Source organism: Pimephales promelas, chromosome 22 (genome assembly GCF_988280905.1).
Source record: "Pimephales promelas chromosome 22, fPimPro1.hap1.1, whole genome shotgun sequence".
Taxonomy (NCBI): domain Eukaryota; kingdom Metazoa; phylum Chordata; class Actinopteri; order Cypriniformes; family Leuciscidae; genus Pimephales; species Pimephales promelas.
Window position 1 is genome coordinate 111621 of NC_142790.1, and position 19408 is coordinate 131028.

Here is a 19408-nt window from a genome sequence, read left to right on the forward strand (position 1 = left end):
AAGAAGGCCACCACGAACATCTTAGAGGTCGCAGAGAGGGCTTCTCGTGGCTGTGGATTAGGGGGGGAAACGTGGAGCAACATGCCACTTAGACACAAGCTGGGCACTGATCACCCCTGGCTGGGTCGCCCGGGTGAGGGTGTATGAAGTTTAAAGACCCGAAACACCCTATGACCCCGGGTACTACACTGATGACGTGTCCAAGTAGCACCAGAAGGTGTATGCAAACTCTTATATCTGACACTATCAGTTAAAATTTTCTTCAGCCTTTTGTACTAAATCTTGTGTGAAATATGCCTTCATGAAAATTAGCCATGCATCCATCCAGTTTTTAAAACAGTTTGTCTTTGAATCGATTCTTGGACTCAACCAATTCTGACCTGGAATCCAAGATGTCTGCGTCTGTTTTCAATAACCATTTGCTTTAAAAAAAAAGAGTTTAAAATTTTAAGAGCTGAATATCTAATTCTTGTGGAAAGTGCTATTTAATATATGTTATGACCCATATTGCTTGTTGAGGCAGGACAGATTCAGGTATTTAGGTTTTGTGACATCATTTATCGTCCAAACTCAAAGTGGTTATTTGGCAGGAAATTGGAGGCTGATCTCAGAAGGAGAATCTTTTTAAGAAGATCTAAATCTGTATGTCTAAGACAAGAATCAATACTGTAATTAACTTATGAGGACATTGTCCTTTCACAAAGAGGATGCATGATTCAGCCAACATGGCACTGATTGAGATAATGCTGAACATATTATAGTCATTGCAGGACTGGGGGTTTGGATGGCAGAAAAGACTCAGTCGCCAACAAAAGAAAAGAAAAAGAGGTAGATGACATGTATCTACAAACAATTAGGTGCAAGTATTGTGGATTTAAAAGTTTCAATTGAATAGCAATACTTGAAACTGTAAAGCTTTATTAATCGTATATACTGTAGAGCCTAAGGCAAATGTATAAGGTGCACTACCTATATTTATGGCAAACATCAACAACAACAATTTCCTTACCCATTCTATGATATGCAATTTTGTACAGAGATATATGTAATCTAGATTGAAATTTCTCACACAGTCCAATTCTAATGTCACATAAACTACAGTAGTAATTAAACAAAATATCAAACATATACAAATCCTCTATTCCTTGCTTTAAATAAGTTATTATTTACTAAGAGAAAATGCATTTGGAGAATCTGCACATTAGTGTTGATGACTTCTAGAGCTTTGAACACTTAGCATAAGAGAACTTGCCTGAGACAGACCATTATCACGGCAGATCAATGCATTCACAGTTTTTAGACTTGCATGCTTGATGCTGCAGTATTCTGAAGTAATGTCTGAAGTAAGGGCTTCATATCATGGGCAATAAAATGATCACTAAAATAAAAGATCATACACTGACATATCTTAAAATTAGTCAGTGCCATTGTTTTGTCTTAAGTTTTTAAGGCATGTTTATAAAAGTTGCTTAAATGTCCTAATTAAACTAAGGCCTAATCCTGGCTTAATCTAAACCCTGTCTGTGAAGCCGGGTCTTGGCAAAAATTGAGAAAAACTGGGCTTCACACAATGAACAAGATTGTGTTAGCACATGGCTTGTTATGTTTGTTTCTATGTGTTCTCCTGTCGATTATCTTTACCCCCCCCGCTATGTCACCTGATTATTGGTTTGTTGCCCATCTGCTCTCTCATGTTATCCTCCTATTCTCCTTATATTGCCAGCTGGCTCTCTATTGTTCCCATGTTGGTAGTGTTTCCCACCACAGGGAAGTTTAATGTTTGATTCTGTTTATATATATATATATATATATATATTACAAATAAAAGCCCATAACACTCTGCATAGTTGAGTCCTTGCTCATCCTTCACTACAACCTTGACAGATTGGTTATTACTATAGTCATCATAATTAAACTCATAATCAATTAATTTTATTTTTTATTACCGTAAATATGTATTGTTGCATTTTGACACCCATAATAAACATGCACAGTGCTACACGTACCTGTCCAGGTGCAGCAGTTTCACACAGGAGTGTCTCGTACTCAATAGCAAACACTGGAGCGTTATCATTAATGTCCATGACTGTGATCAGAGCGATTCCTCTGCCAACCTGAGACGGGTCCTCTGACACACACAAACACAGCTAGCATCAACAGCTATTCGCTAACACATACAGACTCACCACATAGAAAGTGACTTTTGATTGGTGGTCTAAGACGGGTCAATAATATGATGTTATGTCTAGATCAGGGGTGTCCAATCCTGCTCCTGGAAGGCCAACATCCTGAACACTTTAGCTTGCCTTTCACAACTCAGTTTGCAGTTTCCTGTTATCCCTGTAAAGCTGACATGACTTGACTTTAGCTTCTACCTGAGTCTGAAGCTCAGGTGTGTTTAATTAGGGTAGGAGCTGAACTCTGCAGGACAGTTCAGGTCAGGTTTGAACACCCCTAGTCTAGATCGTTATGATTTTCTGACAAAAAAAGACTTCTGGAAATCAGAATTATTTTTTGTCATTTTGAATGGTTGACTATTCGCCAACCTGAAAAGTCCATTGGTGAAACCATTTTTTTTATTTTTTATTTAGTGTTTACTTTATCTTGAGAATGTGTAAATTAACTTTTGGAGAACTTTCCGGCCTGATCTGTAAGAAGGAATAACGTTCGTAATGACATTTAGTGAGTGTGTTTTATCAAGATTCTGTGGAGTGAGATTATTTCCCCTTGAAACTGTTATTCTGCATGTGTGTCACCTCTCCATAATTAAACAGAACAGTTGTGTAGACATGCTTTAGTCAGCAGCTCAGATCATAGAGATCTAACCCTGGGTTAGGGTTAGGGTTAGTCTGAGCTACAGGCCACAATCAGTCCCAGAAGAACACACTCACAATCAAGTGCGTTATTGTCCTGCTGACGTGTGATTCGAGGAAGGGCATGTAGAGCACAGACGTGTTTTCAGTAGGTGAAGAACCAGCAATGCAGAGCTGATTTTAAATACTATATATGCTGACTACGGCATGTATAAACAATTGTTCTGCATTTAATTATGCAAATGTAGATTTTCAGACGTGGCTTATATTATACTCACTGTTCTCCGTGGCAAATATGGTGATGTTGTGGACTGAATTGAGTTCTCTGTCGAGAGGTTTGGCTGTGCGGATGACACCAGACAGAGCATCCACGTTGAAGAACCGCTCCAGGTCTGTGTTACGGTCTATGGAGTACCTGGACACACCAGTCACAAGTCTTTCAATAATAACACGGACAATAAAATAATCTTTATCCACAAGTTTCCGGGGGGCGCTTCTGTAAAAAATAAAGTGGGTGAAACTTCCGGTGAGGGGGCGGAAGTACTGTAGCATTCCAATGGTATTTTGTGTGTTTTTTAGCGAAGAAGCTAGCTAGTTTTTCAGGGAATTATTTTGCTATTTAAAGATGCAAACCTTTATGAGAGATGTCCTTACTTTCACATTTAATTTCACATTAACACTCTAGCTGTGTCCCTGGAGTTGTTCAATGGGACAGTCTGGTTTTGTCGCCTAGCAACTGGTGACAACCGTTTTGGTCTAACGTCTTATTGTTGCTGGGGATTGTTGGCCTATGTTGTCTGTTTTTTTGGTTATTTATGTTTGAGAGTTGTACCAAGACTAATTCCTATGACATGGTAATAAATTATTGAATTGAATTGATGAGCTGCAGTAACATTTGTACTGGTCTTTATATATAAAACTTTATTTAAGTATATATACATAAATAAATATAGTTCTAACTGCCTAAAAACAAAACATCTAAAAATGTTCACCATTACTGTACAGAATAAAGTCTAAAGCTCCTCCCCACCTGCACGATGTCCGACACACCTAATGACAGAAGCGCACATGGCACAAGAAAACCACATGACAAGCATGTACTCACAACAACAAGACATGAGAGCATGCAGATGATGTAAACCCCAACCGCGTGCTACACAGAACACGAAACAAAGCACACAGACAAGACCAATCAGGAGTGTCTCTGTCACTAAACCAAGAAATAGGGACTGAACCCTGACACCTGTTCGTTCAACACTCACAGACAAACGTCAAAGTTCTTGCTCTTTACAATCTTTGGCTAAAACTAAATGGCTGAAAAGTTGACTTTATTTTTGTAATGTCAAACTTTTTATCCATTTGATAATTCAACCAACCTTTTATCTGACCAAACACAGAGAAGTGATCTGAGGGCGCATGTGGACGCAGCGAGCGGCAGCAGTCGCAGGAGTGTGGCTCTTCACATTTTACAGTTTCTAGTGATGTTAAGCAGACTCGCAGTTTATTTGCAGCTCTTGGGTCACACTTGGTGGACTAGTCTCTCCACAAACAGAAATCATGGTAGCCACTACTCGCATGGAGCGGCTGGCCCTCGTGTTGTTACTGTCGGCGTCCTACCTGGTCCAGGGTTGGAACGGCGACCCTCCAACGGGCAGGATCCATTACACCAGAGATTTTCTGCTTGAATTTGGCAACCCTACGAACACCAGGCCACCTTCTGACTTGGTCTTCCCTAGCCTGGAGGAATTTGATCGGGGTTCGGGAAGAAGGGCTACGCTAGCGCACCTCGCCGCAAAGTTAGGAGACGGGGTCGGAGAGGAGGAATCCGGGTTCGAGCGAGACGGCAACCCCTGCCTCACATCGCCATGCCTTCCATCATCCTGGCCAATGCCCAGTCCCTCCGCAATAAGAGCGACGATCTCCAGGCCCATGTTCGTTATCAGCACGAATGTAAAGAGACTTTACTGACGGACACATGGCTTGGGGAGAAAGACCCGGACAGCGAGATGGCAATAGAGGGGTTTGGTGCACCGCTGCGTACGGACCGAGAGGCTGCAATCAACAAAGGTGGGGGTGTGTGTTTGTACATCGATGAACGCTGGTGCAAAAACTTTACAGTGAGAGCGTCAGTATGCACCAAGGACATTGAATTGCCTTCTGTATCTATGCGTCCACTCGATTTACTGCAGGAATTCCCACAGGTTGTTGCTGCTGTGGTGTACATTCATCCAAAGGCCAATGAGAGCTTCTTGCCCTACCAGAAAAGGCAAGACACTTGATCAATGTTATGGTTCAGCAGACCATAATTGTGGACATCTTATTCCTGCTTATCGCACATGTTTACAGAGGGGAAGGTTCTCCCCAAAAGGGTGAAGCTCTGGTCTGAGGATGCTGTACAAGAACTGCAAGCGTACAGTGTGGGAGGAGCTCATTACATCATCTGGACCTGGATGAGCTCACAGATGTCAGTTCCTGGATCTCATATTGCGAAGATACTGTAATTCCGGATAGAGAAGTAAAGATTTATCCCAAAAACGCTGGGTGAGCAAACATCTTAAAATTCTGTTAAATAAGAAAAAAAATACTTTTAAACGGGGCAGTGTCACTGAATTAAAATCTATAGAAAAAGAGATCAAATGGGAAATAAAATGGTGCAAATTGGGGAACAAAGATAAAGTTAAAAGACAACCAAGTATCAATAATTTAGGCTCTGCCTGGGACATTGTTGGAATTAATGACAAATCAAGGAAAATGCATTTTTAGAAGGTTTTACGGCAGATTCTGCTCTGGCACAGGAGTTTAACACGTTTTATTCTAGGTTCGATGTCCACGATTGTAGCAAAGAAACGGGTGCATTAAGGGACCGTATAATTAATTCTGGTCCTTTTACTCCTTTTTTTTCTGAACGCAATGTTGTGAACACTTTTAAACATAGCAAGTCTTGTACAAGCCCTGGCCCCAACAGCATTAGCATATGCTGACCCTTTGTGCGGATCAGTTAGGCTTCATTTTTTATTATATTTTTAACTTGTCTTTGTGCCAACATAGAGTCCCAAACTCTAAAATTATCCCCATTGCAAAAAGCAACCACCCAAAGATTCTGAATGACTACAGACCAGTGGCTCTAACTTTGTTAGTTAGGAAGTCCTTTGAAAACTGATGAAGACATAACTGCTGGGTAGAATTGATCATCTCCTTGACTTGAATTGAAGTAGGACACTAATACAGACTCTGACGGGTGCTTTCTGATGTCCAGTCAGTGTTTACAACTGTATTATATATGGCTAAGAGGACAATAGTAAGATGAACAGCGATATGAATCACATAGCACACAAATAAATCAAACATTTACCTGATGGCGCTGTTGGACGAGTCTGGGTCTCGGGCTGAAACCGCCCCGACGACAGAACCAACCCTCGCTGCCTCCGACACCACCATTTTACTGATCCGGGGTGAGAAGACCGGCGGCTCGTTTACATCTTCTACTGTGACCTTTACAGCCGCAGAGTCACTGAAGGGCCCAAAGCTCAGGAACTGAGGGTCAATATTCCGATTAGTGGCTTCAATCTTCAGAGAAAAGCTGCTCTTAGTTTCATAGTCCAAAGGCTGAGAGAGAGAGAGAGAGAGAGAGAGAGAGAGAGAGAGAGAGAGAGAGAGAGAGAGAGAGAGAGTACATTTAAAGACAGAATGAAAGAAGACATGCTAAAAGAAGAAAAGCAACAAACACAACAAAAATAAAATCTTAGTCAGTGTATGATATTTTCTTTTCAGAAAACAACAAAAACTATAAGATTCAAGATGTTTATGTGCCATATGCACAGATTTGCACCATGCAATGAAATTCTTAAGTTGTAAAAGTGTCCCACAATATAGAATTGTACACAATATACACACAATTTATGTAAAAGATGCAAGTGTAGAACTGCATTTGGCAGAAAGACATTAAAAACATTATAAAAAGCATATACATTGAACAATGCAAACATTCACAGTGTAGTGCAAACAGTGATTAAAGTGCGAGTATAGAGTTTATCGAGTCATTCATTCAACAGCCTGATGGCCTGTGGATAAAAACTGTTTTTAAGTCTGGATGTTCTGGCTTTCATGCTCCTATAGTGTCTGCCAGACGGTAACAGTTGAACAGTATATGCTGAGGGTGTGCTGTGTCTCTGATGACGTCATGTGCCCTCTTAGGTACCCGGGTTTGTACTAGAAAGAACTCACGGGTTTGTAATCTGTAGGCTACTCACGGGTTTGTGGCTCGTCCCCGAGAGTGTGCCGCATGAATCAACCCTCCTGTTTAGATGCGGGATGCATTGTTTTTAAAAGGACTTCACATACAAAAAAATAAATATAACACAAACACAAAGTTATAAAATAAAACATTCATAAATTGTTTTATGATTAACATAGGTCTATTCCTGTCTTAAGAGAACTCATTTAAAGTTTTAAACGCAAATAATAGGTCTAATAATAATAATTAGGCTATTATTATTACATTTAGGCTGCATATTTAGATATAAGATGCTTTTATCAAAAAAAAAAAAAAAGACACAAAGCAATTCGTCAAATATAAGTCATAATACAGGTTAGACAATAATAATACCGGGCTGAGATTTTCACAAATAAACACAAGATTTTGATGCAAATATTTATGACACAGATATTTGACGCATATTTATGTTTGTGCACATAAAAAAAATAACATTGACTTTTTGCCTTTATTAAACATTTAAAATATTCGCAAATTAATATGGATTAATTAATATAACTATATTTTGCCCGCAGTGCTAAATGAGAAGAGCATGTCTCGGGAACCATAGAGAGACTTCACACAAACAGTTGGATATGCGTTAAAAACCTGTGTTCGTTATAATCTTAAAAAATATAATAATTGTTATAGTCTTAGCCCATTAATGCGTTGCAGCTTAAGACTGACATTTGACGAATTGCTTTGTTCTTTTTTTGTGGATAAAAGCGTCTTCTAAATAGGCCTATGTAGCCTAAATGGATTTTGATAGCTAATTATTATTTGCGTTTATTACTATGAATGAGTTCACCGAAGACAGTAATATGTTTAACATAAAATAATCTATACCTTATAACCAAACCTTTTACAGATTTTGAACTCTGTGTTATTAGCCTATTTTAGTCATTTTTTTCGCTTATTATACTGAGCTTTTTCCTCTAAAATGGATTTTAAAGAAAAAAAGTAGCCTAAATCTAGCCTAATTTTTTAGAAAATGCAAGAAATTATCCATTTTAAAAAAGGATTTTAAAAACGCATCTAAACAGGAGGGTTGATTCATGCGGCACACTCTCGCGGACGAGCCACAAACCCGTGAGTCCGGATTGCGAAAGCGTGGGCACGGTTTATGAATTTGTGGGTACAGATTGCAAAAACTGAGGGCACGGTTTACAAATCTGAGAGCACGGATTAGGAACTCGTGGGTACGGTTTATTCATCCGTGGGCACGAATTGTTAAACCGAGGGAACAGTTTAAGAATCCGTGAGTACAGTTTATAAACTGAGGGGACGGATTGCAAAACCGTCGCCTCGGATTGTTTTTTTTTTTCCCCACAGGTGACTTCACCTTATATCACAACTATCTTTCCAGAGTTAATTCTATGTTTTAATAAAGTTAATCATGCCATTAAAGAAAGCAGGAGATGTGTTTTTGGGAATAATCTGGAAAATAAAGACCTGTATGTCTATACTTGTTGATGATAATTAATAAGTCAGAGCTCTGAGGAAATGCTGATGCAAAACAAACAATCCAAAGGCTTTATAAAGTTTTATTCCGTTGCCTTAATTGTGGATTTTTTCGTAGAAAAAAATAATTACTCTTTGCTCGTTGCTCGATAATTGTTCTACTTTGTATTACAGTATTTACTGCTGTAAAAAAAGGTGCAACACTTTTATTATATGCAATAAGAAGCTATTGTATGTGTTTATCTTAATAGACATGTTTTCAAAAAAAGGAGCTTTAGGCCTACAACCTTATCAGAGCTAATGATAATATTAGTACATTTTAGCAGGTTTTAATCCCCATTGTCAACTTTAATCATATAAAACCTAATTTTCCAACAACAAAAATGTGGCTAGTAAAAGTGCTGTGTGGCTAGTAACTTTGGAAAACCACTAGCCACATTGGCTAGTGAGCAAAAAAGTTAATGTCAAGCCCTGCATATGACACCAGAACTAATGCTGTTTTTTGGAGATACAGTTGAGCTTCTGTTTACCATATTCAATGCGACTCATTATGTGCTGGGTGTCAGTGAAGTTGGACAAGACCAGAATCCACTTTGACAGTCTTGAACACAAAGTGTTGTGGGATGCGGATTGTCCTCAATCTGGAACATGCAGACATGGCCTTGAAATAGACGCAGAAGGTTCTTAGCAATCTAGAACAACCCGCTGCAAATGTGTCTGTAATGTTTCCTGCCTAAGTGGGCCAGAGACAGCAGTTGGTCAATTCATGATCTCACCCTCAGCAGAAAGATGACTCCCTCCTGAGTCTCCTCATCTGTGCTGATGTTGAACACCCCGGGAGCGTCTCCATCTATGATGCGGTAGTCCATCTCCGCATTGAAGCCGATATCAGCATCCGCGGCTTTCAGTTTGGCCACCACTGAGGAGACGGGCAGAGACTCGGGCACGGAGAACTGGTACGACTCTAGAGGCAGAGACATGATCGACATTGACACACTCAGACCTGTCATGAACCTGCTGATGTCCAGCTCATAAATCAAAGGAAAGATTTGATTTGAAATGAATTAATTCATTTGCATTCATTTTAGGATCATATGATTTTCTATTTTTTCATGACAATTAGGCACATTTTCCTGCAATCCACTTAACTATGTTTTTAGCCTGATGATATATATATATATATTTATATCTGTCACAGGAAGTTGTAGGAAGGCAGACGAAGATGAAGAATACAGTTCCAATCTGAAGTCCAATGAGGCTAATACAAACAACACTCCGACAGGGCAACACACACTACGCAGATCGAACACACACTGGAACTGAAATACACACGGTGATTCAACAAATCATGACCAGTTGTGATGATAGAGTTAGTGTTGATTATAACAGATGAAAATCAAACAAAGGAGCACATGTGATTAGAGAATACAAACTAAAAGCCCATGAACACTAAATAAACTGAACGTTAAGTGACAATATCATTGTAATATTTGTAGGGTTAGGGTCACATGTATGTGTCTCGCCACTATTGGGCAAACAGGTCTGATCCTTCAGTACTACAATGGGCTTTATGCACAGCTGCACTACTTCCTGAACTTCAGCCAGCTCCTTGTTTCCTGTCTGCCATTATTGGTCAAATTGATTAATTCAGGTGTGTCTGATTATTGTTGCCGTGACTACTGAGGTCAGGCACACCTGAACTAATCAATTTGACCAATAATGGCAGACAGGAAACAAGGAGCGGCGGAGTTGTGTTCTGGAAGTGTAGAATAGCACCAGGGATTGTTTGCGCCGAAACACGCCTCCTTTTAGCGCCGATCCACCCAAGTTCATTCCCTAGTTTACCGACGTGCGTCTGTGGAGGGAAAATCCCGCTTTGTGCACGTGCAAAATAGGAATGAGACATGCGTTTGTGTATAAAGTCATTTGCGCCGGGTGCAAGATAGAGCCCATAGTGTTGTAGGAGACGTAAAGGGCATTTGGTACCCAGTTAAGATGGACTGTGTATGGTGCGTGAATATGTGTCTCACACTGAAAACCACACGTGTTTCTTTTAATGAGGAAAATTAGATCTTATTCACTTTCCACAACCAGCCAATGTCCTTCGTCATCAGAGGTCAGAGGTCAGACATGTTGAGCTCTTACTGTGAGAGAAGCGCGGAGGGTTATCGTTGACGTCGGTGAGTGTGACCGTCACAGAGGTGCTGCCGGACAGGCCTCCCATCTGACCCACCATGTCCTTGGCCTGAACGACCAGTACGTACTGGTCACGCGTCTCTCGGTCCATGTTGGGCAGGGCTGTCCGGATAATGCCTGAGGGAAACAGCCTTTATTTAGTCTCTAGAAATATACACTGATGTGCAAAGAAAAACATGTAATTCAATCTAAAACATCTTTGGATTACACAAATCAACCACAGCGTGAATATGTTTGCCATTCTGTTGAAATGCTGTTTGAACATGTTTGGTGCTCCTACATAAACCAATAATGGATTGATATTTTACAGAAAAAAAAAAGTATGCATAAAATAAAACAATAAAAATATGTATTGCTGAAATTCTCTACAGAAGATTTTTATAAAACTTGTCAGAGAATCCATCTGGTCCTGGTGCTAGATGTGTACACGTCACCAGAGGTGGGAAAAAGTTACAGAAATAATGTCATGTAGAAGAATAACGTAAGCAGAAGCAAAAGTGATAATGTTAGTGATTATTTGAGTTAGGTATCCAATGAAAAGACTATTCAAGTAGCAAGTTACTAGTTACTGCACTTCGGATCTGACTCAAAACAAGGAATAGGAACTTTGGGTGTAATAACTGATTGAGACCAAAAATATGAAACTTTTCAATGTTAATGTCTATAGACCATTTCACAAGATGTAAACAACACTGGTCCAGAAGCACTTCCTGTTTCAGTTTGTAGCTGTTTTCTTTATTTCACATGTAAAGAAAACATCTTAAAGATGTTTGTTTAACTTTTTGATTCAGTTTTAAATGTTCTGTTGGTTGTATTTTATCCCAGCTTTTATGTAGAGTTAAAAAACTGAAACAGGAAGTGCTTCTGGACCAGTGTTGTTTACATCTCGTGAAATGGTCTATACCCATTGTACTGATCTTCTGCACATTTTTTAGGAATGGTATTTCCAAATTGAAATGCCTGCTAAAAGAAATTATCACCATTTTGCCAAATTTGTAAATGTGTCCACATCTGTCGGTCAGGCGTTATGAATGATTGATGAGATGCTGTCAGTAATGGCATCTTGTATTGATCATGTCTAAAGTGCAGTTGATCTGAAAGTGAACTAAAATAATTTGGCACGGTTTAAGCGGGCCTCATATCAAATATATTTCTTAACTTAAATGAGTTGTATTCTGCTTTTTGCTGTTAGATCATGAGAAGCTCCAGCTCTTCTCTATATGAGTGTCAGTGTTCCTGAACTCCTGAAACGCCTCCACTGTATCTCGAGTTTCTTCCGGGAACGAACACGTCACAATATTCCTCATTATAATAATTCATGCGCAGAATAAAGGGGCGGGGCCTGGTTGAGTTAGTTAGTAGTGTGTTAAAGTGGCGGTTATGGAAAGGGGCGGGGCATTTCCAAAACACACTCGAAGCGCTTGACCAATCACAACACACCGATCCAGCCGACCAATCAGAGCACAGTGTGCTTTAGGGAGGAGGGGCTTCATAGAGACAGGAAGTAAACAGAGCTTTACTGACAGACTGGGAAGAGAGGAGCCGCAACAATGGAGAATATGAGGAGAATAATCAACATTCAAGCAGGAAAACCTGTTCTAGGAGAGCCTGAAACACATCAAGATTAAAAAATTGGTCCTCTTTAATGTCAAAATGGCAAGATTGGAATAGCGCAGATGTTGTGATTGTTTGTGTGGAGGATCAAGACCTCGACTGTCAGAACAGCTCCATGTACGCCTGGCCCAAGATGAAGCTCATATGACCGTGGTTAGCTTGAAAGAGCGAGAAAAGACAGTCTAATAACTAAAAGGCATTAACAACACATATCTGTGTGTGTGTGTGTGTGTGTGTCATCTACCATGCCTCGGGAACATTATAAAACTCCTCAGATGTGGGACCTCAGCTGAATCAAAAGGAAAAAGTTTATGACAGATGAACAATGATATGGAGCATGCAGACGTGTTGGTGAACACCACGGGCATCAGAGAATAATGAGACGCTCGACACACTCCTAACAAGCAGACCTACAGCCTCTGTCTCAGACTCATCCCAGAGTGCTTTGCAGGTGGCAGCCAGAGAGCATAGGATGCTGGGTAATGAGAATGCAGCAGGTATGAACACACACACACACACACACGAGAGAGAGAGAGAGAGAGAGAGAGAGAGAGAGAGAGAGAGAATCATCCTCACAGTGGATCAACAGTCAGTGCTTCTGTCATATATACTGATGTAATTTAGTGTTTGCCAAGGCAAGATCCCTATTACTTTTGTTCACATTTAGGGTTATATATATACAGTACATATTCAGCAGACTGCAGAGCACATTAAACCAGAATCATATTTATTGAGTTTCCTCTGATAAAACCGTTGCCTTCTTTCTTGTAGCTGTTGTTCGGCCATGACGAAAACATACAGATGGCAATCAAACACGAGTTGAGCATACAGACACCTTCAGGCTACAGCAGACGTGTCATTCAACATATTGTAAGTCGATGTACCATCTCAATGGGTTTGTACCATCGTGTACCATGTACCACGATGTACCATCTCAATGGGTTTCTGCCCTGCCTCTTGCACTCTGTTTTCACTTTTCAATTCGTTGAGTCTTTGCTCATCATGTCAGAAAGCTTGCCAACCTCACATAAAATAAATAAAGTTACCTGTCTTGGGCTCCACAGAGAAGTAAGGTTGTCCATGTATGATGCTGTACACAACTCTGGCGCTGTTGCCGTAAGTGGGGTCGTCAGCATCCGTCGCTGTCACCTGAACCACCGTCGTGCCTGTGCAGAACATACGCAACACAATGCGCTAGTGAGCATCAGGAAACAATGTACTGTAGCTGAAGGGAACAGGATGTGATGTGAGTTGCACCATGGCAATGCTGTGTCTTACCATGGCCCAGTAGTGCACAACACAACGGAATTGAAAAAGAAAACAATCACAACACAACAGAATGTTTTAGTGTATATAGAGAAGACAACCATACAAGGGTATTTGTTACTAAGCCTGCCCTGGGTACACCAGTTAAGCTTATGTACATTTATATTCCAATAAAGGTTATTGATAACATGCCTCTAAAGTTTGACTTTTTGCCTTATTACAATACATATAAGCCCCTGTGGCACGGCCTAAGCTTTTGTCCTTTATTCACCCCCCTCCCCGGGCCCTGGTCCCCAAACACCACACCACCGCAAATAGAACCTAATTCTGTGGGAAACACTGCACAACACAGTTTTAAAAGAAAACATTAGTTCATAACACAATGAAATCAAGTCACAACGGAAAGAAGTCAAAACACGCTGAGGAAGCCAGCCGCCTGATGAAGGCCTGGAATACACACATGGGTTAGCCCAGAGGGTTAGTGAACATATGGCAGTCCCAATCCAAGTAAAGTGGGAGCGTACTCAACAGGGACGACAGAACGACTGGACATAACATCCAATCTACAAACAACTCCATTAGAGGTAGCAGACCTGGCTCCTGGCAGTCCACCACGCCTGGCACCGGACGGGTGATGGAGGAACTCATGAGTCTCACGTAGGGCACCAACGGAGCAAAAAGACGTGCGTATCCAGCCTAGGCACGGAGTGGTGCAGCAAGCCGACACAACCTATTCTCTCGCACCACTGGCTGTAGCGAGTACTCAGGAGGAAACAGGTTCTACACGTAGGCTGTAGAATCTAGCAAACGTGTTCGGTGTCGCCCAGCCCGCAGCTCTACAAATGTCTGTCAGCGAGGCGCCTTGAGCCAAAGCCCAGGAAGCAGCAACACCTCGAGTAGAGTGAGCGCACAACCTGGGAGGACAAGCATCACCCATCGCCTCATACGCTCAAGTGATAGCATCCACTAACCAGTGAGCTAACCTCTGCTTGGAGACAGCCTTCCCCTTCTGCTGGCCTCCGTAACAGACAAAGAGCTGATCTGAGGTCCTGAAGCTTTGCGTTCTGTCAATATAAACCCGCAGGGCGCGGACGGGACAGAGAAAAGCAAGGGCTAGGTCTGCCTCCTCTTGGGGCAGCGCTTGCAGGTTCACTACCTGATCCACACGGGAGAAGTGAAGGGGCACCCCGCCAAGTGGAAGCGGTCTTCGGACACAGCTGCATCGTGACTGACCGCTCCAATGGCGGGATTCCCTTGTACCCGTGCGCCGCCCCGCCATCAAGGGCACGGCAAAAGGGCCCACTCCAAGACACAAATCATCCAGCCGCGAAGGTTCGGGACCCGGTGGAGGGTTCCACACAAGCCCGAAATTTGTGGCCGCTCGTTCGAACATCGCAGCCATCTCTGGGTCCGGCTCAGCCAGAGCCACCACACCCGAAGGGGGTAGTCCCGCCGAGTCATCACCAGAATATGACCAGTCTTTCTCAGATGCCGCGATCGACATCTGATCCTCAGGTGGCACCCCGAAGGAGACAACCGGAACCACCCGAGGGGGCTCCGACCACTTTTTTTTAATTCTCTCGAAGGCAGTTGGCTCCCTAGCGTGATCCCAATTCGTCAGGCAACTCCCCCGACGACACGTCGGCGTTCCCAGGACGAAAGGGAACTAAAAGCCTGTTAGGTCACCAAAGTTGTCTGCTCAATATATCATGAAAGTTATATCAATTTAGTTTTGTTGTGCACTTCGAGACCACCATAGTGTCTTCGAGACCCCATCGCCAACTTGAATCAAGCTAAACCACCAAAGGGGAAGCAGGTAATAGTAGGTAAAAGCTAGCCTGGTAATGCCAGACTCTACTTCACTTTGCTTCGTAGACAGAGTCTGGAATGGCATAATAGAGAAGTGTTTTCTCTCTCACTAGGGGACGCTTCTCTGAAGTTTAAAATTATTTTGCTAGTTTTAATTATTTTATTAGTTTACTTATGATGCATGTTATGCGCCGATACAGCCGCATCAAACCACAGACGTCATGCATCGACCTCAAATTCATGATCAAACTTCAACTGTTAAAGCTTCTGGCGTTTGATGTCAGGCGATCTTGTCATGCCTAACAGGCGATCTTTGGTCTCATTAATCTGTAAATTGTTCCTTGGCAAATCGTTTTGGTTGTTTTTTTTTTGGTTGTTTTTTTATGTTGATGTCTGTCCAAGCAATACCATGGATTAAATATGTGAAATCAGAACTTATATTTATTAAAGATTACAATGAAATGACAGGACATCGTATGACAAAAGATGGTTACATAAAATAAAAACAGTGAGAATGAATAATGTTCTCTCTACATTCACATTTTGTGCCAAACCGAATAAATAGCATAAGTGGGCAAAATGATTTACCAGTTCAGTCTTTCCTGGGTTAAAATCACTTCTCGAAAAGATGTGCACAGATAGCAACTTCATATCAGCGTGCCAGTGTGTTGGCAAACCCGCCGTCACCAACACCAACACATTCCCACACACACACAACAAATACGTCATGCATGTCGGACCCCTGCCTGCTCTATTCGCCGGGAAAATAACCTGGAAACAGTTACAGATATTATAGTGATGTGCAAAGTATCAATTTTTCTTTATAAAAAACTGGGTTTTCCAGCCACACAGATCGTCTGAAAACACGAAATCTCCCCTCGGTCCACCGTCTATGTAAACACTTGATGAACATGGCTGGAAACAACTTGTGTAGATTATGCGAAGTTCATCTACGCATCCACGGTACAATCACGGCCCCTAAACTTATTTTTGCCAGAGTGAAACCAGAAAATATGTGTAGCCAACTCTCAAACTTAGGATTAGATCTTTTAAACACAGCTCTTCGTTCCTCACGAGTCTGTCGGAAACTTCAAGATTACAGCATGACATGGAAATATTTAAGGACTGGGAAAGAAAGGTGCATGCATGCATCCCCTGTCTCGTTTCCCATTTCCACGGTCGTTTTGGTTTTTGATTTTTCTAGCCTACAATGTAAACCTCGGGGCTTAGCGTCTATGTCACGGCTCTCAGCCCGCCCTCTGTTCATTGATTGGCCGGCCTTCCGAAGACCGCTGGTAAACTGATAGGCTGCTATCTCAGACTGACTACAGGAGCGAAATGAAATTAGCGGAAGTAGGAAGTCTGACGTAGTCAGGCCAGGTAAAAGTGCTGCACAAAATAAAAAATTGCATGTATTGTATTTTACTAAATGAATTGACCATGAAAAGAAAACAAGACGCAAAGCTTTAGATATCTAGACAAATAATTGGGCTTATCTAGGCAGAGATATCGGGACTATTCTCTATCCATTTTGCACAATAAACAAAAGCCACTTTAAGCAAGATGTGCTAAAAACCGGAAGCGTTTGTTGAGCATGAGCTCGTGCTGACTGTCTTTGGGAGCCACATCATTAGAGTAAGCTAATATATAGTTTGTTATTTTCATCTCAAACGAAACACATTGCATGGGTCAAAGTCAAAGACATTTCACATGGAAGAAAACAGTATGAAAACGCCACAGAGAAAAGATGAGGTATTGTTCCATTTTGATACGGCCTTAATGAAACATATTAGTCTGTCTGAAATAAGTGATTAAAGTCACAGAATTGCTGCAGAGGGAGTACTGATGCTTTTAACCTGATTACTACAAAAAGCAAATCATAAAAACAAACTTTAGGAATGTACAAGAAATCAAACAACAGCTTTTTTTTTACACATTCACCGCCTTGCATGTAAATCACAAACACACACACACACACACACACACACACACACACACACACACACACACACACACACACACACACACACACACACACACACACTATGCAGCTGAAGTCTAATCTCTCTCCGTCTCTCTCTCTCTCTCTCTCTCTCTCTCTCTCTCTCTCTGTCATCCCTCATTTGTCCATCTTCATTACAGTGAATGATCACATTCTCAGGTTTCCATTCATTTTCTGTGTACTAGAAATGCATGTCTGTGGTTTTCCATCAGTTCTGTGCTCGAGGCAGCCGACTGTCATCTCTCAGTAATGAAAATAAATAAAGCTCCACTAATTTTAGGAGATGACACTTTTTCATATTCCTCCCCCAAACAAGAGCTGAAATTTGACCGTTATGATCACTATATCTCATTTTCTTACGATCACTAGTTTGGTTTCTGTTTTCTGTACACAAGAATCAACACAAAAGTCACATTGTGAGACTGTGGTTTATTGTGTCTAGGAAATGAGCGAAACACTGAATTCACAATGTTTTTTTAGGCTTGCATCCCCTCAGATTCCCCTTTAATTACTGATATCAAATACCAGAGTTATTGCAGTCATGTGACTGATCCACACACACTGAATACACCTGTCATGTGACTGATCCACACACAAGGTGTGTTCGACATCGGCTGCGGCTGGATGCAACCGATCGGCGAGAAAATATTGAGAACACAGAAAAAGCAGATCATCTCCTAACTCACAGGAGTTTTGTAATAATCTCATTCTGTACATCAGTTTCTTTAGTTGGGGTCTAAACAGCCCGTTTCATCTCTCCTTGTTCTAACATGATGTTTTCTATTTAGACATTAGACATTTTTTTAAACTAGCAATGTCAGATCCTGAATCAGTGAAGCAGTGTCCACACACACACACACACACACACACACACACAAGTTTTTTTGTACAGCCCTTGTGTGTGAAATAAATGCAGTCTTCGAGAGCAGACGAGACTTGCTTTAAAAACATTATAAATAATCATAACAATCCCAAACTTTTGAATGGTAGTTCTTGGCTATTTTTAAATGTATTTTTATTGGTATCCTTCTAAGAAAGTAATCATACGCTGTTGAAGACGAGCAAAGATTCGATTAGACGTACCGAGAGGAGCCATCTCGGGCACTCGTGCGGCGTACGGCCCGTCCAGGAACTGGGGCTCGTTGTCGTTGATGTCCTGGACCTTCACGATGAACTGCGACTCTTCCTCCAGCGCGAGGCTAGTGTGGCGGTCCACGGCTTGAGCGCGCAGCGTGTAATAACCCTGTTCCTCTCGGTCCAGGCGTTTGGTGGCATGGATGTCTCCTGTGTCCTCATCGATCGTGAAGACTGAAGACGCTCCTTCCCCGCTCAACACGTACCGGACACTTCCATCACCCTTATCCACATCTGAATGCAGCTGTGCAAACACACACACACACACTTATACACTACCAGAACACACTCTACAGCTGTTTAATCACATTAGATGTCAATAAATGTATTACAGCTTTTCAACAAAACAGTACAATCAATTATTACAGAGAAGTTATAATAAACCTAAATTACTATTTCAACTTTTCGAATTTCACCTCTGAAGTTTTCTTAGTGTGACGGGTTAAATATTATAGGTTGAGAGTTGTTTAATTAAATCCTGCAATAATGGGATTCCTCTTCCTATAGGCTGGTGGCGCTATAGGCTACTGTGGTCGAGCGATCTTCAGCAGAGTTAAAGAGATCTGCTGTGGGCGAATCGTTTCTGTGTAAGCTCTGCACTAAAAGTTTCATCTCGAACGGTTTACAATTACTTGTGGGATTTCTCATAATAGACAGATTAATTTGTAAAGAGTGTTTTCTGTTCATATTTATGAGTATTTTGATTGTTTTATGTATGTTTGGATACTTTATACGATTTTCAAACTGCGTAATTTTTTCCCATGTGCTTTTTCCCATGAGTGAAGGATGTGATCTGGGAAATGCTAAATTTAGCCTGCTAGCATTAAAAGGATGTGATCCCACCCTCCCTGTAAATAGTCA

The 19408-nt window shown here is 41.3% G+C and overlaps 1 protein-coding gene across 1 annotated transcript in view; it reads right to left on the reverse strand.

The window, feature by feature from the left end:
- The window catches only part of LOC120475728 (cadherin-7), a 54770-nt gene that overhangs the window by 14790 nt on the left and 20572 nt on the right, over positions 1 to 19408 (reverse strand). Inside the window, exons 3-9 of the mRNA XM_089125574.1 lie at positions 18497 to 18791; positions 13383 to 13502; positions 10672 to 10839; positions 9303 to 9490; positions 6166 to 6419; positions 3092 to 3228; positions 2007 to 2128 (exon numbers count right to left, since the gene is read on the reverse strand). Coding sequence (XP_088981700.1) covers positions 2007 to 2128; positions 3092 to 3228; positions 6166 to 6419; positions 9303 to 9490; positions 10672 to 10839; positions 13383 to 13502; positions 18497 to 18791 — 1284 coding nt within the window. The remainder of the gene's footprint in view (positions 1 to 2006; positions 2129 to 3091; positions 3229 to 6165; positions 6420 to 9302; positions 9491 to 10671; positions 10840 to 13382; positions 13503 to 18496; positions 18792 to 19408) is intronic.